Source organism: Carex rostrata, chromosome 22 (assembly GCF_964058835.1).
Source record: "Carex rostrata chromosome 22, lpCarRost1.2, whole genome shotgun sequence".
Taxonomy (NCBI): domain Eukaryota; kingdom Viridiplantae; phylum Streptophyta; class Magnoliopsida; order Poales; family Cyperaceae; genus Carex; species Carex rostrata.
Genome location: NC_135939.1, coordinates 5,441,111 through 5,467,548, shown reverse-complemented (window position 1 = coordinate 5,467,548; position 26,438 = coordinate 5,441,111). Strand labels below are relative to the sequence as shown.

Below are 26,438 nucleotides of genomic sequence, written 5' to 3'. Positions count from 1 at the left end.
ACCTTCACTTCCTCTTTCTCTCCCCGCCATTCCGCACCACCGCTACACCCTCGATTATGATATACCCTCATCGCATCTGATTGCTTCTGTTCCACTGGTAAGATTTGATCATTTTTCTTATTTCTCCATTCATTTAACTACTTGAGAACAAATAAAGATTGTGTACCAGCTAATGCCCAAAAAAAAAAAAAAATTATATTCCTAACCCAGTGTCCAAATTGGAGACACTTATGAAATTTTTTGATTTCTTTTCAAAGGACGATAAACCAGTCTCATGAAATTTGTCAAACCAGCAAGCATCCCCTCCAATTTTTTATTGAACAGAAAATCTGTACCGACCAGCTGGTACCAGACCCTGAAAATGTCATACAAATTATAATTAAAAGAGTAAGTAACAATATTATCTAATACATATATCTACTTTTGGTCCTATACTTCTTTTTCTACTTTACGGTCAATTTGTCTTTTGCTTGTCTCACTTTTGTCGTTCTCATAACTTTTTCAAGTAATGTAATTGATGCTCAAAATATTTTGGCAAATATTTCATGGGGTTATTACAAAAGAATAAACCAACTTTCTTGATTATTTACTTGCCAGCCAATTTCATCCATCATTCACATTTTTGAAATAATCGCATATTCATAATAGAAACCCTAAGCCAAGTACCCTTTGTTTCAGTTTCATTCGTAATGGAGAAATTAAATGGGAAGAGTATGCCCAAGGGAAGAAATACCTTTCAAAAGAGAAGACGACAAGGCGCGGAGCGCGAGAGGAGAAGCATGTAGTGAGGGAGCGACTATGTGGCGACCGCAGAAGGGAAGAAAGCGGGATGTGGGACCACATGCAAGCTCTTCCTTCCCTCTCTCTTATTTCCTCTCCGCTCGACAAAGTAGAACCGAAAGAGAGGAAGTGTTGCTTCGGAATATGGTTACCAACTTACCATCACTTTTTCTTCCATACCCAATCAGCTGCCGAATTACGGGATCGATGTGAAGAGATTTGTGAGCGGTACCACAGAAAATTCACAGAGAGTATTCTACAAATGCGTAAACTACAAAAAGATACTGGATTTTTGACAAATGATCTTTGTAATTTTTGTTGGAAATTAAGGTAGAGTATAGAAGCAACATTTCAATTCAGCAATTTAGTTGGTATATAATAATCCTTTCTAGCAATTTGTGTATAAAATAGAGTTTACCAATCTGAAATTTATATATTTTATTCCTTGGATTTTCATAAGAAAAATGACAAAAAGTTTTCATCCTTGAGCTTATTGATATGCATGCCTTTTGATGACTAAAAGGTACCTGTTATATGCATTACAAAAGAAGTGCATTGCATTTGAGCTTACTGATGTTGTATGCCTTTTGGGGCTAAAATACAGTTTAGCAAAAATGACTTGACAATTTGGCAAACACAAATAACAAGTACAATTTAGCAAAAATCTGCAACAAAAGCATTAAGTAAAATTCAGTTCTAAACAAAATACATATGAATTCTAACCTTGATACCAGCCATCAAAAGCATGAAGTTGGTATAAATAAAAATATAAAAGTGACAAACCAGCCAGAAATTCATGCTTAAAATCAAAATACATGTTTTAATTTTCTCTTCTTAAGGTTAGTTTTAATTTTGTCATCACTCCAATTTGGATCAGTGACACTATGAAATTTTTTGTCATAGAACTGAGATAAGAAAAACCAGTTAAGAGCCTTGCATCAAAGGATACATAAGAACACAGCTCCGAAGTTAACCTTATTTACTTTGATTTTATTTAATTTGGTTGACATACTTGATTTATTTTATTTAATTTTATTAGATCTTCTAGATTTCATGGTTTCCAAAGGGCATGAACCTGATGTCGTGACCCACAACCCTCTTATAGTTGGTCTGTGCAAGAAAGGTGAAATTGAGAAAGCAATGTATTTTCTAGATGTCATGATTTTCAAAGGGCTTGATCCTGATGCAATGACCTATTGCCCTCTTATTGAGGAGCTGTGCAAGGAGGGTGAAATTGAATAGGCATTGGAATTTTGACTTTACATAATTTCTAAAGGTCTTGAGCCTGATGTCTCGTTATGATGGGGTTGTGCAAGTGATGTGAAATGAAGAAGGTAATTGGAAAGGCAGGGTGATAAAACTGCCATGTTGAGAGTGGAGAAAATAATTGTTATTATATTATTATTGAGTGTTGCTCCTTGCTCCTATTGGAGTCCATTCAAGCCTATTGGATTTCTTTATATCTTGAATTTACATGTTTTGGATATTTTGGATATTTTGGATTTTTTGGATTTTTTGGATATTTTGGATGATTGTTGTATATATTATTTTTGTGGTAATTAATTATATGAGGATATCAATTTTATTTTCTACAGCTTCATGTCCCTGTATCACTACGTCACTTATTAGTATTTCAATGTTACTTATTTTCTTGTGCTGTTTTGGACTACATGTTACTCAGTATTTCTTGTGTTGTTGTTGTTTGTATTGCTGTCTTCTTGCATTACACGAAACATGTTACTCTAGTATTGATGATTCTTATGTTGCATTACACAAGGGACAGTAATATTGTGTAATAAGTGTGACCTAGAGGGCAATTTTGCAATTTATTGTTGTTTTGCAATGTTGCTTATGTTTTGGACTATATCATCTTTTTTATTGAACAATACCACTGAATAATTGTTTTGCAATGTTGCTTGTGTAGAGTTAGATACTTCTATGAAGATACAAATGGTAGTCCTACTAGTCAGTAGCGTCTATGGCCTTAAATCATTAAAATATTGAACAATACCACTAAATAATTTTTTTGGCTTTGCCAATGCTAACTCCAAATATTGAAATAGAAAAAAAAAAAAAAAAAAAAAAAACCCATCAATCTAGAGATTAATTTCATTATCAACCTTGAAGTTGAGAAAATAGTTAAGTATAACTCCAAATATGTAAAAAAAAAAAAAAAAAAAAAAAAAAATCAGCATTGAGGATTAATATTGCCATCCTTTCTATACAAGAAAACAACAAAAACAGCAAAACAACACTGAGGAATTAATATTACTATCCCTATCTATACAACAAAACAGCAAAAAAAAAAAAAAAAAAAATACAATTTTAGTATTTCATTATAAATTCATACACACACTTCACTGCAAAATAAATACAAGTATAGTCTAATAACAAGCTTTTCAGATGCATCTTGATTTATTGCGTCGCTTATCTCTTCAGCACAACATCCTTCCTCCATGGGCCTTCAAAAAAACAAATAGAATAGTAAGTGAATAAGTTGGAAGACATGATGCCAATCTGTATTTATTATGAAATTGTGAGATCATTGGGTGAATGGCATAAAGATTGCCATAATCATCAAAAAATGATTTTATGTAAAAAATAAGAAAAAGGGATGTTTAACCAAATAATAACTTAGGCACAATTTTGGAAACATAATGCTTTGTCTTTTAACTTGTCGTATATAGAAATTGAACTTTGAACTAACAAAATGAACAAAATGAACAATCTGAATTTAATCTATAATAAATTTCAGGTTGTACAGAGTCTGCATACTAAGACATGATATATTCTAGTGTACCAGTGTAAAAAAAAAAACAATTTGGCCCTTTGAGGAATTTTGCATAGAACACACCAAACAACAATTATTTTGCAAACAAGTCCTGAAAATCCAAATTCAGTGTACCAGTGACCAAAATGCACTGGTAACTGCTAGTACTAGTGTCAGAACAACAAAATCAAGATTCAGATTCTTACAAATAGTTACTAATTTAAACAAGGGTTATAGTTAGGTATATATTTGTGGCATGTAGCAAAATCTAATTTAAACAAGGGTACAAGGGCATGAATCAACTGCATTCAACTAGACGTAATCAATGGAACTAAAACCAACACATTGTTTAAAGGCTGGTAACTATTTTAAATCTATCCATAGATACAGCTCACAAATAATTTACTCTTGATTCCCACAGAACATGCAGCCTTTATAGTCAATCCAACCTCATTAAAACAATATTTCTCTGCTAAGAATTTCTTCTTGAAGTACCGTTCAACATGATACTTTAATTTTCAATAGAATTTTAGGTTTTCATTGCTCATAAAGGTTTGTATTTCTAAACTCCCAAAATTAACAGAAGAACAACCGTTTGGTCTCATCTCCATTCAAGCAAATCATGATTCTCAGATTAGAAACCAAATTCAGTAACATACAACAACTGATGCAGTTCGTATATAGTTGGCTTAACTTGTGACAAAATTCATCTCCCAAAATTGATGCAGATCGTATACAGACAACAATTGACAGCAATCTCCAATTAATAGATGCTTAGTTTTGACTTATGAACATATTGCAATTAAATCAGTTTTGTGCAGTGCCGATTTTAAATAGCAACAGAGATGGTTCTTTGCAAGAATAAAGTAACAGATGTATAAAATTGAGACTAAATTAATGAATCAGGTTCTTCTAAATTGAGACTAAATTAATGAATCGGGTTCATATTTGAATCACATATTTACATATCTTCACCCAATTTTTCTGTTAAATTATTGAACCATGAGTGAACAGATGTATAAAAAGAGTGGTTTTTTCTTGCAAAGAACCACCCAATTTAGCCTTCTTATCTTTCATATGGTTCATTAATTTCACTCATGATTATCTGTATAAAGCAATTGAAAGTATCTGTATAAGGCAATTGAACATGTTATCTGTATAGGTTCATATCTGTATAAGGCAATTGAAAGTAATTAACTCATGGTTCACTAATCTTGCCATAATTTCCCTTATAGTTTCGTATTTGTCTAAACTTGTACTGGAATCTTTTACTCCTCCATACGTGAATTTACCAATTGAGAAAAAGGAAAGAAAACAAATTAAACATGTCATCTACTCATAAATCTTACACTTACCCACTAGAAATCCATGACTTGTCCATATCATCTACTCATAAACATCAGTACAGATAATGTTGAGGCTGCTGAGGTGGAAGTGATATCTTTTCTGTTGAACAAAGTGCAGTACCGTGAAGGATACGAATTTCAATCGCTCTCTGCTGAGGCTGCTGTTTAGGATTTTGATTCGGAATTGGCGGAGTGCTACTGAGGGGGAAGTAGGAGGCGATTGAGGCTAGGGTTGAGAGAGAGAGAGAGAGAGAGAGAGAGAGAGAGAGAGGCACGGGAGATTGAGGCTAGGGTCGCGATTTCTGAGGAAGGGCTGAGAGAGAGAAGCACGGCAGATTGAGAGAGAGAAGTACGGGATTGAGAGAGGCTAGGTTCTGATTTTCGAGAAGGTATTATTGTTATTATTATTATTATTTTGTTTTTAACAGAGTAATATATTATTTGGGGTAAAATTAGGAATTAAACAATTTTAAAATAGCATTGGCATAATTTTAAGAGTAAAGATGTTGTCCCCCTTGAATCTGTCTCCTATCTGTCTCCCTAACAACTTTCATTTTTTATTCCCCCATGTGGTCAAAATCCACCCTCTTCAATTTTCTCTTAAAAAAAAGGAAGAAAAATTCAACACAACTCAAAACCTACTCTGTTCTTCTCCTCTACTGCTCGCCACCACCTACCCACGCCGATGGTTGTGATGGCGGTCGAGATTCGACGAGGGGAGCGTGGTGCAACATCAAGATCCGGCGAGTAGAGCGTGGTGCACCGTCGAGATCCGGCGAGGAGAGCGTGGTGCATCGTCGAGATTCAACGAGGAGAGCATGGTGCACGGTCGAGATCCGACAAGGAGAGAGTGGTGCACCGTCGAGATTCGGCGGGGAGAGCGTGGTGCACCATTGGAGGGGGTTCATGCTAGCCCAGCGAAGGTTGTCACAGTGCAACATATGAATAGTTTATTAGTTAGATATGAATACTTCAGTTGTTAGATATGCATACTTCATGTTACATATGAATACTTCTTGGAAGAGGTGGGATGAGAGAGATGAATCTGACTTTGAATTTTGAATTGTATAAATTATTTCGAACATGTATGAATACTTCGTAATCGTCAGTATGAATAATTCTTTAGTTAGATATGAATACTTCATTGTTTTAGATATGCATACTAGTTTGTTGAGAATATTTCTTGGTCCCAATATAGGCAGGTGTGAATATTATTAGTGTCAGATGTGAATATTGTTAGTGTCATGTGTGAATACTTCATTAGTTAGATATGAATAGTTATATATATGAATATTTTATTTGTTAGATATTGAGTACTTCATTAGTTAGATATGAATACTTCATTTGTTAGATATGCATACTTCATGTTAGATATGAATACTTCTTGGAAGAGGTGGGTGAGAGAGATGAATTTGATAATGAATTTTGAATTGTATAAATTATTTCGAACATGTATGAATACTTCGTAATCATCAGTATGAATACTTCTTGGAAGAGGTGGGGTGAGAGAGATGAATTTGACTTTGAATTTTGAATTGTATAAATTATTTCAAACATGTATGAATACTTCACAATCGTCAGTATGAATACTTCATTTGTTTAGATATGAATACTTCTTTATTTAGATATGAATAATATATAGATTCGCTGTATTGGTCCCCAATCTTGGCAAATGTCGCTTTCAGACGATTGCGGTCCCCAATCCAGGCTGTCACAAGACGTCAGCGGTCCCCCTGGTCATTACTGGTCCCCTCCAACTTGTGTTTACATATGACGAATGGTTCTGATAATAAGTATGAATACTATAAATTCGTAGGTATGAATACTATGCGTTTTGACTATTAATAAAATAGCATTAATCTTGCTTTTTGGTGGTAGTTAGCACGTTTTAACTATTTTTTTTTGTCTTTTAGTGCGGGGGACAGATAGAGGACTGAAATAGGGGGACTATTAGTCGGTCCCTAATTTTAAAGTTTAGAGTGGCATTGGCATAACTTCAAAGTTTAGAGTGACAATTTTCAAAATTAAAAGTTTTGGAGTGACAAATAATCAATTTTTTCTTTAATTTTTCAGCTAATAATGGAGATTTTGGTTGATACTGCAGCTGTCCAGCATCAGTGGAACCCATGCAATAAGGTCAGGCAACAAAAGGATTTGAGCTTCTTTTGTACCTTGTTCTAAATTCGAATTGGAATTGAAATATGACTCCCTTTCGAAGCACCAGACGTCTGATGTCTCTATCAATGTCCACCAGGAAATAACCAGAGAGTCAGTATTTATTTTGCCAGAAATACTTTACCCGCGGTATTCGCAAAAACACTATTCATGACAGCCATAAAATCAATATTCATGAATCTCGAAAAAACTGATTCACGACAATATGCAAAAATAGAAACTGCAACTTTCACAAAAGCACTATTCACGACTCTCGCAAAAACACTATTCACAACTCACAAGAATATACGTGAATTACGTATGAGAGAATGAAACACGAGAAAGAGAAAATGATATTTGAATCGATCTAATATGAACTATCAGGATGATTTTCTCTCTCACCCTTCATGCCTTTATATAGGCATTAGGGTTAGTTTCCAAAATTATCAAAATACCCCTCTAAGGTCGATTTTGAGGTGTTTTTACCAAAATACCCCTTGATTCATAAGCCCATAATTTAATTGATTAATTTGGGCTTTTGAATTAAATTCTAAATTTAATTTAGGCCCAAATTGAAATGGGTTTCAACGGTTGATGACACTTTGATGGCCATCCATAGGGTCCACAGGTAACTCTGCAAATTAAAACAGTGCAGGAGTCGATACTATACTCCTCCTGCCCCAAAGATCTCTGCATCAGCCTCTATTAAGTCCAGACTGACATACCCAGTACAAATATTGGGGGCATCCTGTTCTTCTGCAAAATCCAAACCAAATATTTCGGCTCAAAAACTGGAGGCACCTAAAAGTGCCCGACCTTCTGTTATGACAAGGCTCACCTTCCCAACCCAAAGGCTGGGGGCATTTAAGGATTCCTCGTCCTCTTCTATAACCAAAACCGTATCTTCAGCTTCAAAGCTGAGGCACCTGACAGTGTCTCATTAAAACCAAAACATATTAAAAAAAATATAAAATTTTCGTCTTCAAACACATTTTAAATAAAGATTATATTGAATAGTTCAGATCAACTTTTCGAACTTTGAAAATAAAAAAATAGCGTGAAACATGATTGAAATTTGCACGATTAAAGTACGAAATTAATGCATTTTAACCCTATTAATTAATTTATATTGACAATTATTCGGTGACGAAAGAATTTTGAAACTTCACCACTTATCTAACTATAATGAAAATGTCCATTATTTTACTTATTTTTATTTTCATAATCGTTGTATTAGTTGTCCTTTGGTAATTAATATACTCTTTCATTAAAAAAGGTATATTTTCTGTGATTATTGTAAAGAGAAACGATTACTTAGACAATTATTTATTTTGACAATCTTGATCATCTTGAGAGTAAGAATAATTATATGAATCTCTCTTTTCAGTCTCTCTTCTGACTCCACAACAAATAATAGAGTAAGGTTGTATTATGATTCTCATTAATTATATAGTCATTTCTTTCTCAATCTCGCGCTCGTCTCCGCATCAACCTTTAATAGGTATAAATATTTAAAATATTATATATTAATACTTGAAATATAAGATATTAATTCTTTGATGCGTAAATTATTATGATAATTTATTTTCCAATCCACCAATAGTTCCATACCAACCTTCCTCTAATGAAGTAGTGGGGATCCCGTATCCCTGTATCAACCTTCTCCAATCGTCTCCGCATTAACCTTTTTCAATTGTCCCTGCGTTAATATTTCTCTAACAAAAATAGTTATCCAAATAGAAAAAAATGCTTCAATGCATAAGATATTGATACTTGATGTGTAACTTGATATGATCGAATGATTGAAAATTAAACTTTGTACAATATATATACATATAAATACTTCAGTGCATAGATATAAACACGTGTAATACTTGATATTAATAATTCCAGACATCATCGAACGCCATATGTAAAAAATATCAAGTTTTGTAATCCTCTCATATAGTTATGACAATATTAATATTTTTAGAAATGTGTGTGGTCCCACCCATTTAGTTTGAGTGTTTCTTCACAGATATTTATTGTACGGGGACATTTGTGAGATCTGGTTTGGGAGATAATTATTTACGTAAAAATTGTTCATCTTATAGGTATAAATATTTTTGTACATATGCATTAATACTTTAGAAAAAAGTTCATCACTAGAGTTTTTGCGGTCCTCCAAACAGTTATGGTAGTTATAGTCTGGAGACAGTGCAAAGACATGTGGGGGATTTGGTTAGAGGGACATTATTTACGTAAAAATTGTTCAAATAAATAGATATAAATAATTGCATGCATATGTATTAATACTTTAAAAAGAAAATTCAGCACTGAAATTTTTACAGTCCGCTCAGATAATTATGATAGTTATGATGTATAAGCAGTGTCAAAACTAGAGTACAGAGACTACTATCAGAATCCTGAAATTAAAATGCAACATTACAGACACATGATATATACGGTCCATATTTCATGTCCATAAAAACAATAGAACTCGGTGTAAATTTCACCGTATATTAAATAATTAAAAATTTCAACGATAAGGAAATGACATATTTGTCAGGCTAAAGTGCCATTATCTTTGTCAAATGACCTGAGACCAGAATCAGCGACTTGGACTAAATTAAGAAGAGTGACCATTGAACATGATATACATATTAAAATATGTTTAGAGATTAAATTTTATATTTTTTGAAATTCTTTTACTATTTTTTAGATATGTACAAAATTACTGTTTTTGAATGATCTAGATTCAGTGATTTTGTACCTATCTAAAAAAATAGTAAACAAATTTAAAAAAATATAAAATTTGGTCACTAAGCACATTTTAATATGTATATCATGTTGAGCGGTTGCTTGAACTTTGCAAACAGAGATAGAGACGTGAGGTATAGTTGGAACACAAAACCAATGATGTATTTTAACCCTACTCAATTAAGAATCCAGATTCCTTGGGCGATAATTGACACACCAATTTGTATAGAGTTTTAGTTACATGAGATCTTATCATTTAGGCGCACGATGTGTGCTCCAGAATACGATGCAGACAATCAGGACTAAATGAAAAGTCACATAGGCGAATACGGCATTTAGATAATAGGCCCAAATACACCCATGAGGCCATGACAAACTAATCCAGAAGTTGGATTCTAAACAGGTAGAAAAATTATCGGATTTAAATCTCCTCGGTATTATTTGATCCGCTTTATGATTCGTGCTTAATAAGCACAAATATTGAAACAACATGTATGAATCATGAAGAGAATTGGAAAGTTCTAAACGGATGTTATACCGATTTGAATACAGTGTCCATCGAACACGCAATGCTTGAAGAAAAATTATAATCCGGCCTATCAAATTAGCAGACGACAATATATTTTGTTTTTATTATTTATTATTTCTTTGATTGCTCTCAAGAAAAGCATGCACTATTTTCCCTTCAATGGATAGTCTTTGTTTCAAGCTGATGCAAATTTTGCTATGTGATAGTAGCATTTTTCGAACAACAAATTATCGATCTACTATATATATAACTTTACCTCTCATTCAATTTTTCATGTATCTTATAAATTTATACACAGATATCCAGGAAAGGGTAAGTAACCAGTCAGAGAAGGACTCATATCTTAGTCTCGAGGGCTTTGATATTTCTGATTACCTTAGAGACCGTGCTGAGTACATATGATGTTAAGGGCAAAATTGTCCTTACTTTTAATTAATATTTATTTTTAATTGATTAAATTAAGAAATGGGGATATTAATAAAACAAGTGAGTTTAAGATGAAAAATAATTAATTTTAAATTTTGATGAAAATTATTTAAATCGAGAAATTATGATGAGAATATATACAAAATTTATTTTTCTTTTATTTGTATGTCAGCGTCAGGCGGTTGTATCAGGTCTCGATCAAAATATAGAAGCTGTATAGACGTATAGTTGAAAAGACAGAACAGTACATATCTTTTAAAATGAATGGCCAAGCACCATCTATCTATTGATTCAATGTAGATCACCCCTAACTCTATTATTATACGCGGAGCCATCAGAAAGATTCAGATATTTTCATTCTTATTATAATATGACATCCACTGATTGTTCGGGTCCGCTTTTAATATGCGTTGGCTCTTTTTAGATCCTAACAACTTTTTTAAATGGAAACAGCTACTCTGAAACTATCATCGGTAGTACGGTTAAGACAAAATGATGATAAAATCTCCAGCGTCTAGATTACAAACACCATTACTAAATGACAAATAACAATCACCACTAAATGACAGAGTAGAAGAAAAAAATTCAATGCTATACCTTAAACAAATAGCAATTAACCATCACCACATGAAGCCGTGATAAAAGAAGCATTGCTAGCAGATCTCATCTGCTACAAATTTCACACTCTCACCTCTCTCTTCCAATGATGGAACCCACTACTTTCTTCTACACATTCCTCCTGACAACTTTCTTCCTCTACACAACCCTTCTCCTACTTCGCAGGAAAAGAACACCTCCACTGCCACCAGGCCCCACAGGGCTCCCTCTCGTTGGAAGTCTTCCCTTTCTCGATCCATCACTTCACACATACTTTGCTGATCTGTCCAAAAAGTATGGCCCGATATTCTCCCTACGACTCGGCTCTAAACTGATAGTTGTTATTTCCTCCCCATCTCTGGCTCATGCCATCTTGCAGGAACATGACGACACATTCGCCAATCGAGACGTCCCTGCAGCTGCCATCATTGCTACCTATGGTGGCAAAGATATACTCTGGTCTCCTAATGGACCTACCTGGCGCATGCTCCGCCGTGTTACTGTGCATGAGGTATAATTAGAATTAAAAGTTAGTCAACAAATGACAAAACTATAATAAAAAAAAAAAATACACAATAAATAAAGCCAATAATACTGGCCAGTATTATTCTCAATCTATCCTAACCATTTTTCTTACCATTTTCTTGGACAATACTAAACTTTAAATTAGACTTGTAAAAAGAAACAGAATCACAACAGATGGAATTTGAAAGTTGCAGCACCTTTTGTTGTGCAGTTCCCGAGCATATAGGTTCACAAAGCTTAGTTGTAATGGGCTCTTGAATCATTTCAACAAGAACTTCATGTTCTAACCTCAGTTAAGCAATGTTTCAATTCATCCATTTCACCGGAAATAAACTAAAATAAATACTAAGCTAGATACAATCTGATTGGTATGATAGAGTTAGTTTAACCCAATGTGTCAATTCTTAGCTAATGGACCAACATACACCATCCATCCACTTGGCACAGACTAACAACCAGCATAATGGGCATGACAGGTGCTGTCTCCCTCCAGTCTCGACAAATTCTCAGACCTTTGGCAGCAGGAGATTCGGTCGACCATACGCCTCATCCGTGAAAGGTGTGGTACCCCGGTTGACATCGGTGCAGAAATGTTTTTAACTGTGATGAATATTGTAACAAGCATGATATGGGGCCGCACACTTGAAGTGGACAAGGAGAGAGAATTGATTGGCAAAGATTTCAAAAAGGTTATAGCTGACATGGTTGACTTGCTTGGTCGGCCCAATGTGTCAGATTTCTTCCCAGCCTTGGCTCAATTTGATTTGCAAGGGATTCAGAGCAAGATGGAAGTGTTAAGGGTGAGATTAGACAGAATTTTTGAGATAATGATAGAGAAGAAATGTAGCGGGGAAGGGGAAAGAACCAATGACCTCCTGGGGGTCATGCTAAAGATGGAGAGAGAAGACAGAGATAGCAAAAACCCCTTCACTATGAATCATGTTAAGGCCTTGCTCATGGTATGTACTGTTACTAATCTTATACAACATTTTCCATTCCTTCTTGGAGGACCAAAATGGAATTAGCAACGTTGCTCCTTTAATACTTTGCTTTTCCATTTCCTTTTCATGGTCAGAAAAGAGTTTGCCAATTGCCATATTACTCCGTTTTAAGATAATACCATAAATCAGCACAACATCAGAAATATAAGAGAGTAAGTATGAAATTGCAAATAGGTTTGAAGTCCTAAAGAACTTTATTACTTTTTAAAGAAGTTCTAGGAAGATTCTAAGTTAGCACAAACAGAAAAACTGTTATCTCCATACATCAAGATTCTCAGAAATAACAACCTTGTATTACAGGACATGGTCATAGGAGGAACAGATACCACATCAACCACTGTTGAGTGGACCATGGCTGAGATTATGAAAAATCCCAACATACTCCAAAATTTGCAAGAAGAACTTAATCAAGTTGTGGGAAAAGACAAATTGGTGAAGGAATCCCACTTACCACAACTCCCATTCCTCTCTTGTGTCATTAAAGAAACTCTTCGTCTCCACCTTATACTTCCTCTCCTCGCTCCACACAGTCCCAGATCCCCTTGTACAATTAATGGCTACCTCATACCAGAAGGTACAAGAGTTTTTGTGAATGTATGGGCAATTCAAACGGATCCATCGCAATGGACAGATCCACTGGAGTTCAAACCAGAGAGATTTTCACAAGAGGAATTTAAGAGGGGTTTTAGTAGCAAAGAATTTAACTACTTACCGTTTGGATCAGGAAGGAGAATTTGTGCAGGTGTTGCAATGGCTGAGAGAATGCTAGGTCATTTGCTAGCCACAATGGTGCATTCATTTGATTGGAAGCTCCCAGAAGGTAATGAGATTGATTTGTTAGAGAAATTTGGGATTGTGACAAAGATGGCTGTCCCTTTGGTTGCTATACCCACACCCAGGCTATCAAAGGATGAGTTGTATTACTAATTATTGATCTAGAGGACGTGGTAATTCCTACTGTGCTTATACAACAAATTCAAGCATACAATTACAAAATAGAAATGAATGATTCTGTGTAACTATAAAAGTCTATTTTAGGAAACCAAGTACTTAATTCATAATGTAAAATAAAACATATACTTGAGCAACTCTAAGATTTTATCTTCTTTCTTGCCTTATGCAATAATCTACACACACACTTCGTATGACCAAATCCCAAGTCTCCACATGAGGCCGTACTCCAAGACCAATTACTCTCTCCAAAACCCTAGCTGCATTAACCACATTCCCGACCCCACAAAATCCTTTAACCACACCATGAAAGACTGAAAAATGTGACGCCGTGTGTCAAACTTGATGCGGCCTAAAAATTATTTAATCATCGATCAAACGATGGTAAAATCAAGTGGATAATCAATTTTCAAATCACACCAAATTCTAAAATTTGATTTTTATTTTATTTTTTATGTTGATGAACATATCTACAGTTTTACTGTCATTTCGCTATCTGGCATAAAAATCCCTCAACGCCTTCATTAGAAAATTTGGTAATCAACAATTAACAACAGGTCGACCTTAACAGGCCGAGAGCAGACCCATTGTCCAAACATATTGGGCCGAGCTTAAGAAGAACTAATGGGCTCATTTAGTAAATTTCGCAGTTAACAGGCTGATGAAGGCCCATTATCCAAATAAACCCCATTTAATTTTGCCCCAACTTAAGCCCAATTATCTCCAATTGACCCCAAATTTCCACGAGACTTGAATGATTAAATCACCCCATGCATAAAAGGTGTACGCATTTCGTGGTTTTATTATTAGCAATCCAGATCAGAGCCTGTTCTAAGCATATTAATCAGATACGCGATTACTCGCGAATTATTTGTGTTTAATTTTTTTTTATTATATTTTTGAACCGAATACTGAATAAAACGCAAAAAAATGTATAATACGTTTTATTCGCGAATAAAATACGTATAAAATGCAAATCACAAATTATTCGGGAATAAAACGTGAAATTTTTGTTTTAATTGTTTTTAACCTTTTTTGCTTTTTAGGGATTTTTTTTTTGCTTCCTTGTAATACTGAATCATTTCCGAATTATTTCCGAATCACAAACTTTTGACCCTGCCAAACTAAATCCGAATTATTCATTTGTTCCTATGGTTTTGAGTATTCTCCACAGATATAGCTCGAATATTTCTGAAGGTGATGGCAGAGATTTTACCATTAAATATGTATTTCAAAATATTTCAATTAGATGCATATAAAAAAAATATGAGATTTTGGCTTCATTTCCATATATAGCCATCAGCAGAGGGTCAAATGGTCACAATTTGATATATTGCCTTTGTTAGCTGTTGATGCATATCGACATAAAAATATAATGGTGTAATTCTTTTAATTTGTACAAAAATTGCATGATATATACAATATATCTAATTAATAAGTTATTTTAGATGAAGTTTTAAAATGGTTAAAGTGCATACCTCACCATATTATGAAAGGAATTAATATGCCGGTTTTCTACAATAGAATATTGTAACTTATTTTTATTACAATTTGTTAATTTATTACAGTCCGTTGTCTGAAAAATTGTATAGTATATTATGTTGATATTTTCAGTTAAAGAAAGATAAATCTTAAAGGTTCAATCGATATCATTTACGAATATTAATGTAAATCAGACGACATATGATAATAACAGAGGATATATTTTAAGAAGACTTGATTTTTAACCATTTTTATGAAGTGCCATAAATTGTAAATTGAGAAGAAAACAAATAAAAGAAACATCAATCCAGAGAAAAGTTACACGGGATCCTAGTGAAAAATAAATAAATGCTACAATCATCGAAAACTGCAGCATATTATATTTAACGGCGGATCCAAGAAAAAATTAGGGTAAGTTTGTATTTCGGAATTTGAAAATTTTTTTTTGATACAATATTAATTATTTAGTGTGTCTATTTCTGAAACGATGTAGTGCCTTCCTCTGAGCTAAGCTAGTATGATTCTTGAACTGATTTCTTTCATGTTTTAGTCGATTTTGCGTATTTCATAAATAAAATGAAGGAGAAGAAGAGAACAAGAAATATTTACCGGTGGGACCTATCATTACAATTCTAAGGAAATAGATTGGCCAAATTTTTTGAACATTTATTATTCAAATATATATATCGGTCACATTTTTATCTAAGTTTTAAGTTCAATCTGCTAATTTACTAAGAAAAGTCCTACTTTGAACTGTGCCAAATAAATTTTAATTAGCATATAAAAATATTTTAATAGGTGCAATCGATTTTATGATTATAACATATTTTTTAATAAACATAGTTATAGGCGTTGAGTTGCAATTAAGTAACCGATAAGTTAATGGGTTTGAATCCAATTAGCTATTTAAACTTAATTAGTGTCCTACTTTGATAGAAATTATGGATCCACCACTGATTATATTGATTAATAACAGTGGATTGTTCCTTACTATTTTCCTATATGTTTTCTCTGAAAAATGGCTATCACTTGAATCTCAACTTGTGATATTTTAACGCATGCAGCAGTTGAAGTTGATTTTGGAAGAAGTAAAACAATTCTGGACAGAAGTTGACATGATGTGTTTTCCTAAGTTTTAAATGTTTTTGGGGTTTTGGAAATCATGATGTGACACTTCTATCTATAACAATGGCAAGAGGGCTCTAATCTCTTCTAACCAAATTAAATGCATTATAACTAGCAAACCAATTTTTTAATTAATTACCATTCAGAGTATGTATAAAGTATACACGGCTAGGGCTGTAAACGAGCTGGGTCTTAGCTCAGCTCGTTTATTTTGGCCCGAGCCTGGACCGAGCGAGCTGGACCTAGGTCACCCGAGCCAAAACCCCTGGCTCAGCTTGTGACAAGTCAGCCCGAGCTAGCTCGCGAGCTGACGAGCTGGCTCGTTGGGCTTTATTGGGCTGTTATTATACAAATTCAAAAATAAAAAAAAATAAGAAATCCCATTCAAAAAATTTAAGAAATTGTCCAGCAGGCATATCTTCAAGCAACTAAAGCCATATTATTTCTTCCCAAACCGAAAATACATCAATTTTGCATAATTGTGCCTTTAAAAATGGGACTGGACTAAACTCTAAATTCACTGTAGCTTAATGAGCCGAGCTGACCCCTGGCTCAGCTCGTTTATTTTGGCTCGAGCCTGAGCCGAGCTGGCTCATTAACAGCTCGGTCCACTATCGAGCGAGCTGTTAGCGAGCGAGCTAGATGCGAGCCACGAGCCACGAGCCGCGAGCTTTTTTGACAGCCCTATACACGGCACATGGAGAATTCCAGTGCAATCAGAACTATTTCTGAAACAGAGTGCTCATAGCTACTGGTTTCCATATACATAGTTTTAACAAAACAACCATTAAAACCAGAATTAGTTCAGATCTTACATCAAGGGCGAATTTCACGTATACCCCCCAAAAACTTCAAAATTACATATTCCTCTCTCTAAAGTTTGAAATTACGTATTTTCCCCTCTGAACTTCAACAACTCACAAATTTGCCCATTTTATTGTCTTTTATATTAATACTCATTCTAAATTAATAAAATACTCATTTTACCCTTTATTAAAAGCATATAAAGCCCATCGAACTCAAATTTGAATCTGAACAATTTCTTTACCGTCCAATCTGCTTTTAGATCTGTGAGCGCAATATCAGCACAAATCTTGATGCAAATACGCACACATATTGAAATGACGTGCACAGATCATAATGCAATGCACACTGATCAGAATTGCTTTAATATCCGTGCGCGCTTGATTATCACGAATCTTGATTATCCGTGCGCAAGATCAGCACAAATCTTGATGCAAATACACACACATATTGAAATGACGTGCACAGATCATAATGCAATGCACATAGATCTTAATGTGATGCGCGCGGATCAGATGGTAGAGGAACCGTTCATATTCAAATTTGAGTCCGATGAACTTTATATGCTTTTCTTAAAGGGTAAAATAAGTATTTTATAAATATATAATGAGTTTTAATATAAAAGACAATAAAATGGGTAAATTTGTGAGTTTTTTAAGTTTAGAGGGGAAATATGTAATTTCAAACTCTAGAGGGGTGAGTACGTAATTTTGAAGTTTTTGAGGGGTATACGTGAAATTCTCCCTTACATCAATGGGTGTCCCTATCAGAGATTCCTGAGTCGGCAATTATATTTAAAGCAACATCAATTAATTATATTCCACTTAGAGTCAAAGACTACCAATTAAATTCAGGTGCCAACAAAGTCAACTAATTAATTAAAAAGCCTACTCAAATATAAATTAAATTAAACAACTCACTAAATATCTCTTAATTTGACCTAGTTATTACTTTTTATTTTAATAAATATTGCCCACTAGATCTCCTTTTTATTATAAAGGGCAGATATATAACACTAAAAAATATTGCTCAAACTAAGCTAAATACTAAAAAAACTGTGTATTATTTTATTCAGTTTTTTTTTTTTTTTTTTTTTTTGAGAAAGGAATTTTATATATTCAGTTAAAATCAGTTCAACATCTTGTAGCATTAATTTCTGACATCTTTGTTATTGAATGTTTTTATCAAGTACTAGTTCTAGAGGTGTAAATTATATTATTACATAAGTGCTTAATTTATTTAAACTGAGTTAGGTGTAACTTTTGCAAGATTAAAACTGACTCAAAGACCTCTTCGCTATGGACAAAAGCAGAGTCGGATTTTCAAGTTATGGGGGTCAATCATATAAAATTTTCAAACTGCGAATGGAAGATAATATTATTATCGTATCTATAACACTTTATCTTATACTATGTAGAAAATCGTGTGTAAGTGTGAAAATTTTCAAAATAAATGAGGTCAATTGACTCTCATTCTTTGAATGTAACTCCACCTCTGATCATGGACTTTTGAAATTTTTTATCTTTTTATTATAATTGTTTCGATGCAGTAGTAAATATTTCGGATTAACCGAATACTAAATTTATTTTGATATAATCCGTTATGTAAAGACCCTATATTATTTTCTTCCAATAGAGTTAACTCTCTCTGTTTTTATTTTTATTTTTAACTTCATTATTTATTTTTCTAGTTTAGCATTGTTATAAAAAAAAAAAATAACAATGACATATTGATATACCTTAATATTTAATTCATTTCACACTGAATCTCAATCTCAGCTCATATAAGCTGGATACTAAAGATGATAACAATGATATATAAATAATCTATACTATTAATTATAATATATCAACTTCCAACTAAAATAGGAGGCAAGATGGCTAAAACAGAGTTTACAAATGGGAGAAAAAATGATGATAATTCTCTCTTACTATTCAAGCAACTGAATCTCATGCATAGTTTTTCTGATTCGTAGAAGTACACTTTGGTTCATCCTTGTATACTTACCAACAAAGTATATAATCTAATCACAGAACCAAAGTATATATTTACAGCAGCGTATATATATATATATTTATATATATACAGCCTAAAATGTGAAGAAGGATTTGGCCAAGTCATACTTCATTTTCTCCAAATTCGGCTGCACAGCAAACTGCATCATAGGTGGAGGCCCACAAGCCAGTGCTAATGTCTCATCATCTCCACCCATTGGTATATGCTCTCGTAATATACTTTCGGTAACGAAACCGACACTATACCGCCATCCTTCTTCAGGCCTCGTGACCTCGTTGATCACATACCATACCCTAAACCGGTCAGGATAGTCCCTAGCCCACTGGTCTAATTCCTCTCTTAACAATATGTCGTCTTCGCTCCGGTTCGCATACACCAGGTCCATTTGGGTTTCATCGTCGGGTTGGTCATGTAACACTGCCTGGGCAATTTGGTACACCGGTGTGATACCAGTCCCACCGGCAATCAAGGCAAGCCGTTTTGCAAACCGAGGCTTGCCATTGATCATGAAGTTGCCACGGCCCGTGTACTCTATGTGCCCAAGTGGACCCTTTATTTCAATGGAGGAATTAATCGGTAGCGAGTCAAGGTACTGTGACATGAGACCGCCATTGGGGAATTTTGGATGTTCTCCCTTGAAATAAACTTTTATAAGGAGCTCAAAGTATCCGACCTCATCCACCATGCTTGTCGGAGTATATGCACGCATGCAGAGTTTCCCCTCAATGTTTGCGTACAGAAATATGTGCTTCCCGATTGGCAAACCGAGTGTCTGGTCGGACGAGGGAAGCTCAAAACGGAACAATCTAACATCACGTGATACCATGACCTTGGACACAAGCCGGCACTGCACCTTTTCTTTCGGGTTAGTGAGTGCCACAGTTGGGGCCTTCGACAACTCACGAATGGTTGATAGGAAAGAAAGATTTGATCCGCCATGCATTGATGTATCAGAGTTGTATCCGGTGGTTATTAGCTCACCAATCCGATACGTTTCGAGCATGGTCTTGGCTTTGTCTGAGTGGATCGAATCAAACTCCTCTGTGCAATCATCACCCGCATTGATCAAGATACTATCAGCTCCACCAGGATGATCTTTTAAAAATTTGGTGCAGTCATACACCTGGCCATGTACCACAATCCAGGCAGAGGTTTCCGTCGAATGCTTGCGCACCTCAGACATGGAATAGTGGTTGGAAGAGGTGTTCATGAAGGGTGAAGAGATACTCTTTTTGAGCGTGGGTTGGCCGGATTGCTCAGCCTTCTCTAAGTGCTTTTGCCGAGCCATCCATCCACCGGTTTGGTTGCCTGGCTGGGTTGGATGCTCAAATACGAGCCCGATTTCACCCTTGTGGGGCCGGCACAAGTTTATTTTCACCTTGAACCAGCAATTGTTCATCATGCCCTGAAAAGTAGAAAAATGAAACTTAGAAACAATAATCCACTGGGTGAATAAGCTCATGGATATATATCTGGCTTTCTTCGAAAACTCACCATGACATTCCAGATAAGCTTTTCAGGTTGCGTGTTGAGTGACTCGTCCCAGGCGCGCACCGAAATCTCCTTGGCAGCGAGCATATCAAGCACCTCGACCTCAACTGACCAAAAGCACCAGCACCAATATTTGCCATACTTATTCGGCTTCTCTTGGATGTCTAGTGAGCACACCAGCCATGTCTCGCCGCCGTCAAGTGTTACCTCCACTCTTGTTACCTTCTTACCACCACCTATATATATGTAGAACCATGCATTGTGAGCAAAAATAACAATAATTAACCTTGCCAAATGTAAGCAATACTTTTAAAATTTATTCTCAATGTTTCTGTTGAAGAATGAGTTTAATGTTATGCAATACTGATATCCGGTGATCTTTCGCTTAGATAATTAATTATTTAATTATAAATTGGGTTACCACGAAGAACCAAATCTCCTACGGTCCTACCCAAGTCACTGACACGTGGATCTGGAATGAATTTTGAGACAAAATTATATTCAATATTTAAATGTCAAAGTTTATCTGAATTCATGTATTAGTGACTTTAGGGACATAAATTTCCTGTCCAAAGGCAGGTGAGCCGGTTCCTACCATGAGAAGTCATTATTTCTTTTTCTTTTGCATGTTAAAAATTATAAAAGAAATTTATTTATTTAGTAAATATTATAAAATACGGGGTTGATTCTGAAAAAATTCCTTTCTAGATATCCACGGTCAAGAATTTTGAACATAAAGTCATAAACACGTTGTTAGGCAGAAAATAAATAAATTAATTGCCAGATGCGTTGCACACTTACACTTGCACCCACTAATTTGGATTCGCTTTTTCTTCCCATCATCACATGTTCTATTGTGCAAGGGGTCACTAATTGACCTTTCGCTGAACGAATCGATGCAACATTCCTTCGATTTTTACATATATCTTACCTACCGACCTTTCGCCTCAGGAATCTTGAAGAATATTCTAGTGAATAATATTTTTTCTAAATTTATTTCCTGTTCAGATCTGTCCTTGAGACTTGAGTCCATTTTCCCAATAAAAACAAAAACTAGAAAGTTAAAAGCTACAGCTGTTGCGGTCCGTCTGGTTACTACTCACTAGTAATACTACTTGCTACTGCTACTCTGTTAGTAGTAGTGGGTGTTGACCTTTTATCATAGGATTTTTAATTTTATTTTTATTTGTTGCCATCATTTGTGCTTCATCAAAGTAATTATTATTGGATCTAGCTACTTCAAGTTGCAACTTGCAACGTCTCTATCGTCACTCACGAGGTTGTACACCCTAAAATGAACACCCTTTCAGATTAATTTGATACCTTAAAAACTAAGAACTAGCGTATGATATAGAGGTAAAAAACATAATCTTTATGTAAAAAGTTATGAATTTGAAATTCATATAGAAAAATTATTTATTGTATTACAATGTATTAAATAGTTTGATAACTTAACCTCCAACATTTACTCAAGAAATAATTTTATAAAAACTGTTAATTGAGATGTCATAAAATTGGTAGCTCAATCTTTTCTGCTATTTGCAAATTGAGCATGCGCAGAAAGTTTTACTGTGAAAATAACTAAATTTGTTATTTGAAATCAATTTGATAAATTTTGAATTTATGCTTATCAAACTCTTTAGTGAACATAACACATGCTTTGTGAGATCAAAATTTTTGAGGAGACTAAATTATAAACGGATGTAATTATATTTGTAAGAGTTTAATATAACCATCGGACAACTTCTACCACGATTAAAAAAAAAAATAACACACTCTAACTTTGTTCATGATATAAATACTTGAGGATATCCAATGGTAGAATATGAAATTGTTTTAGGTCAATATTTTTTTACTTTTTTGTATATAATATTGAAATAGAATATTTCTTTATGAAATGTAATATTTTCTGAAATATATACAATATTATATATAAAACATTTGAACGATAAATTAGTTTATAAATATTTATATACTTTTGTTTTTGGATTAAATGAAACAATATTAAAAAATATATTGCTTAACTATGCTAACACATAAACTTGATGAATTACTACATAAGCTTGACAAAAATTCAAGTGGAAAAGATAAAATAGCTTAGCGTAATCAGTTTTAATTCAATAACAATTTATATATAATCGAAGATTATGAGATCGAAATTTTTTGTGGACGTTTAAATTGGGAGAATTGATCTTAATAGCTTAGCGTCGAAGCTTTCCATCGCGTCCGGACAAAAAAAGTGCTGCAAATATTTTAAATTTCGGGCGCAAAAAACCTCAAAATAAAAATTTTGGTGGGCAAAAATGGCGTCAATTTTTTTTTTTTTTTTTTTTTGCTTCAAACACGCCCGTAGGCAAGTCAAAATTTGTTTCTACTCTAATAAATATAACTTCCTTTTATCCGATTGTGACATTACGTTCTGCCGTCTCCCCACCTCACCTTTTTGTCCACCCTTGATGCCGGATCCTCTGTGGCCGACAACTCGCAATAACTTCGTGAACCGAGTTACAGATAAATTGGTCAAGCTGTGATGTCAAATCACAAGATTCGCAAATTATTTGCAAATTAAACCCGAATAATTCGTTTTTTGGGTGATGCCGAATAGAATGCCGAATTATTCGGTTGACCGAACTTTGACCGAATTAAACCCGAATGATTCGCGAATTTTACGAATTATTCGCGAAATTTTCCCATAACATTTTGTTTTTGCTCTCTTGCATCACTCTCTTGTAGGACTGAGATTTCTGATCCGAATAATTCTGAATCATTTCCAAATTATACCCGAATTATTTCCGAATCATGAATTTTTAATCTCGCCGAACCGAATCCAGATAATTCATTTGTCACTAATGGATGTAATTAAACTACAACAGTTCACCATTCACCTACACTGCTGACTCGCTATGCATATATTGTACGATATATAATACCCTAGACACAGATGATTGGAACAAGAGGGATCCAATTACACCATTTTTGAGTAATACCCTACAAACTATTCAAAATTTCCAATGCACGCGGCACGCCAGTAGAATTTTGTTTAGGATCTCATCCGCTCATCGCAAGAACCATTTATGAGCACCGCCACCTTGACAAATTGTTTACTGAGCCACTCCTGAGATGCAAGGTGTTGCCAGACTAGTGCTCTGTGCCCGTCCGATTGTTTATCTTCTTTCTATTTTTTTTTAAATGTGTTCATACACTATTTGAGGTTTTGACCGTTAGTTATTTTATTATTGGAATAATATTAATTTTTTTATTTTGTATTCCCGATATAATTATGTTAAATGAATACTTCTACCTTGAGACACCTTTTCGATTAGGTAGGTAATCTATAAAACAGTTTCTTATACGCTCTCTTTATTATGTAATATTTGGGGACGGATAACAGAACAATATATTATATATTTCCCCATTTTACTTTTTACCAAATAGACATCCTGGCTACAAGGATTAAGGAGGGAGATTGAAAATTTTGAAATATTTGGAGAAAATGAAGAGCGTACTAACCAGAATACGCGTATCCGCGCATGGTGAAAGGCCTTTGCGTGGTGAGGCCATTGATGGGAAGGATCTCGTCATGCCCCGGCGTTGTAATCACAGAATTTATGTTCAGTTCATTGATAATGTACTCCGGTTTGTACCACCAAGCTTTACTCAAAAGAAAAAAAAAAAAAAAAATCTCCCATTAGTTCTAGCTCACATTATTTATTTAGTCATGATATGTCTATATAAAATATATGACTATATGTGTATACCTTCAGCATTTGCTAGCTCAGAGTCGACATGAGAAGGAAGAACTCGGTTATCTTTGTAGTGATAATAGCTTTGGGATTGTTCAGGGGTGACTACAATCCGCTTCAACCATTTCACCATACGGCCTCCTATGAAGCCCGGTATAATAACCCGTACCGGGAAACCGTGATCTGGCATTAGATGATCTCCATTCTGCATGTAAGCAAGCATGATATCTCTCGACGGATCCATCGCCACCTCACGCTTGATGCTGGTTCCGTATTTGGACCCACCACCACCTGGTAAATCCTCAGCTCCTTCAAAGCAAACGTTTGTGGCACCGCCTTTACGGCTCATGATACCACACCGGCGTAGTATGTCAGACAAGCGAACACCACGCCATACTGACGTGGACACTGCAGCTGGGCCCCAGTTGAACCCGATAGTTTGTTGAACCATGTTTTGCTCCTTACGACGGTTCCCGGCACAAACTAGAGTAACCGGAACCTCTATCGATTTGAAATCATTCACAAGTTGATCCATGGTAATACGAACCGGGCGCTTAACTAGACCCGTGACTTCCACAGTCCAGGTGGCCCAGTTAGCTCGTGGAACATATCCATGGTTTCTCACATAATGGAGTTGAACAGGGGTTATAAAACCATGGTGCATCAAGCGAGCGAGAGGTGGCTCCGAGTTAAACGGATGCTTACCGGTTAAACGGATCAAAGATGGATTGCGCTCAACCCACGAGTCAGAGGTGCCCTCGTCTCGTGGGTCCCGGATAGAGGGCTCCAGTTCGAGGTGAGACATGCAGAGAGCGGTCCAGTCTATCTTTTCGTCATCATCATCTTCTCCATCAGAGAATGAGTAGTCGATTAGTTTGTGTTCGTGTTGAGTCGAGGAAGGTACAGGTGATATGAGAGCAGGAAAGCTGCAGCCACGAACAGGTGAACCGGACCGAACCGGGGTTGCGAGACGGTCGAGTTGGCGGTTGTCGAAGTAGGTCGCCATGAGGGAGAGAAATTAAGAAAAGACAAAAGAAGAGAGAAGGAAATTTGATTGATTTCCTTTCTTTAATAATTTTGTCTGTCAATTTGAATAATGATATCTTTCTCTGCGCTTTTGGGAAAGCAGGACGAGAAGAGGTTATATAGACTGGTTTCGGAGAGGTGTGGGCCTGTGGGGACTGAGTAATTGATCCAATCAGCATATAAATAAAAAATATAAATTAAAACAAGTACTTCATGTGGCGTGAGTGTGCTCCCGGCAGGGAGCTTGGATTTTAAGGCCACTATTTATCGATTTTTTGTGAGCAATATAATGCGACGAGTCAAGTAGTTATGGGTCATTTTTGGGCTCCTTTTTTCTGAAAAAGATTTCAATGGTTTCGTTGTTTTCATACTGGTATTGGTATTGCGCAACCAGCAGCGTAATGCGCACATCAGTCGTAACAAAAACCAGCAGCATACTGGTATTGGTATTGCGCGATGATCAATATTTGTTATGATTGAAAAACTATTCCATTTGTTTTCCTTGAGAGGTTCTTAAGAGGCAGATCCAGGCAGCTGTCTGAGTTTTAGCAGTGATTTATTGATATTGATGACTTTGTCTTCTTTGAAATCTTTTTTGTTTTTCTCATGTTTAATTTGTAATTCAGATTAAATTTAGTGTTAAAATCAAAATAAATTTTTTAAATTATAATTGATAAATAAAATTATAAGTTAAAATATGAAAAATTACAAGTTAAGTATTGAAAAATATAAATCAAAACATTTTTTTTATGGAGTAACTAATTATTTAATAAAATTAAATTCAATTAGTTATTTAAAATTCAATTCGCTATTTTTTTTACCTGCCGCTTTGGAGAAAGCATTAGAGAGAGAGTTGACATGCCGTACATCAAATCATTTGATCATTTCAATCTTTTTAATAAATGTTACTGTACGGTGTGTCAACCCTCCTGT

At 34.9% G+C, this 26,438-nt stretch overlaps 2 protein-coding genes and 2 long non-coding RNA genes across 4 annotated transcripts; 2 read left to right on the top strand and 2 right to left on the bottom strand.

The window, feature by feature from the left end:
• Positions 1-2,974: 2,974 nt before the first annotated feature.
• Positions 2,975-5,258, bottom strand: LOC144573944 (uncharacterized). Its single transcript, XR_013518109.1, has 2 exons — positions 4,906-5,258; positions 2,975-3,242 (listed from the first exon to the last, which is right to left on the bottom strand). It is a non-coding gene; the product is annotated as an uncharacterized LOC144573944 (long non-coding RNA).
• Positions 5,259-11,390: 6,132 nt separating this feature from the next.
• LOC144573942 (flavonoid 3'-monooxygenase CYP75B137-like) lies at positions 11,391-13,944 on the top strand. Its single transcript, XM_078323723.1, has 3 exons — positions 11,391-11,852; positions 12,343-12,825; positions 13,168-13,944. The coding sequence occupies exons 1-3, from the start codon at positions 11,448-11,450 to the stop codon at positions 13,792-13,794; spliced, it is 1,515 nt and encodes a 504-aa protein (XP_078179849.1). The 5' UTR covers positions 11,391-11,447; the 3' UTR covers positions 13,795-13,944.
• Positions 13,945-19,133: 5,189 nt separating this feature from the next.
• Positions 19,134-25,598, bottom strand: LOC144573799 (nitrate reductase [NADH] 1-like). The gene is made up of 4 exons (XM_078323548.1): positions 24,495-25,598; positions 24,247-24,387; positions 20,740-20,972; positions 19,134-20,650 (listed from the first exon to the last, which is right to left on the bottom strand). Exons 1-4 carry the CDS (start codon positions 25,483-25,485, stop codon positions 19,319-19,321), a joined length of 2,697 nt encoding a protein of 898 aa, XP_078179674.1. The 5' UTR covers positions 25,486-25,598; the 3' UTR covers positions 19,134-19,318.
• LOC144573803 (uncharacterized) lies at positions 22,588-23,805 on the top strand. Its single transcript, XR_013518089.1, has 2 exons — positions 22,588-23,044; positions 23,095-23,805. It is a non-coding gene; the product is annotated as an uncharacterized LOC144573803 (long non-coding RNA).
• Positions 25,599-26,438: the final 840 nt, after the last annotated feature.

Bases quoted from the DNA above. Each gene is read 5' to 3' on its own strand.
- LOC144573799 (XM_078323548.1), bottom strand. From the start codon at position 25,485: ATGGCGACCTACTTCGACAACCGCCAACTCGACCGTCTCGCAACCCCG. The intron at 24,388-24,494 runs GTATACACATAT...TTTTGAGTAAAG, and splicing joins TGAGCTAGCAAATGCTGAAG to CTTGGTGGTACAAACCGGAG. The intron at 20,651-20,739 runs GTGAGTTTTCGA...TCTACTTTTCAG, and splicing joins AGCTTATCTGGAATGTCATG to GGCATGATGAACAATTGCTG.
- LOC144573942 (XM_078323723.1), top strand. From the start codon at position 11,448: ATGATGGAACCCACTACTTTCTTCTACACATTCCTCCTGACAACTTTC. The intron at 11,853-12,342 runs GTATAATTAGAA...TGGGCATGACAG, and splicing joins GCCGTGTTACTGTGCATGAG to GTGCTGTCTCCCTCCAGTCT. The intron at 12,826-13,167 runs GTATGTACTGTT...CTTGTATTACAG, and splicing joins ATGTTAAGGCCTTGCTCATG to GACATGGTCATAGGAGGAAC.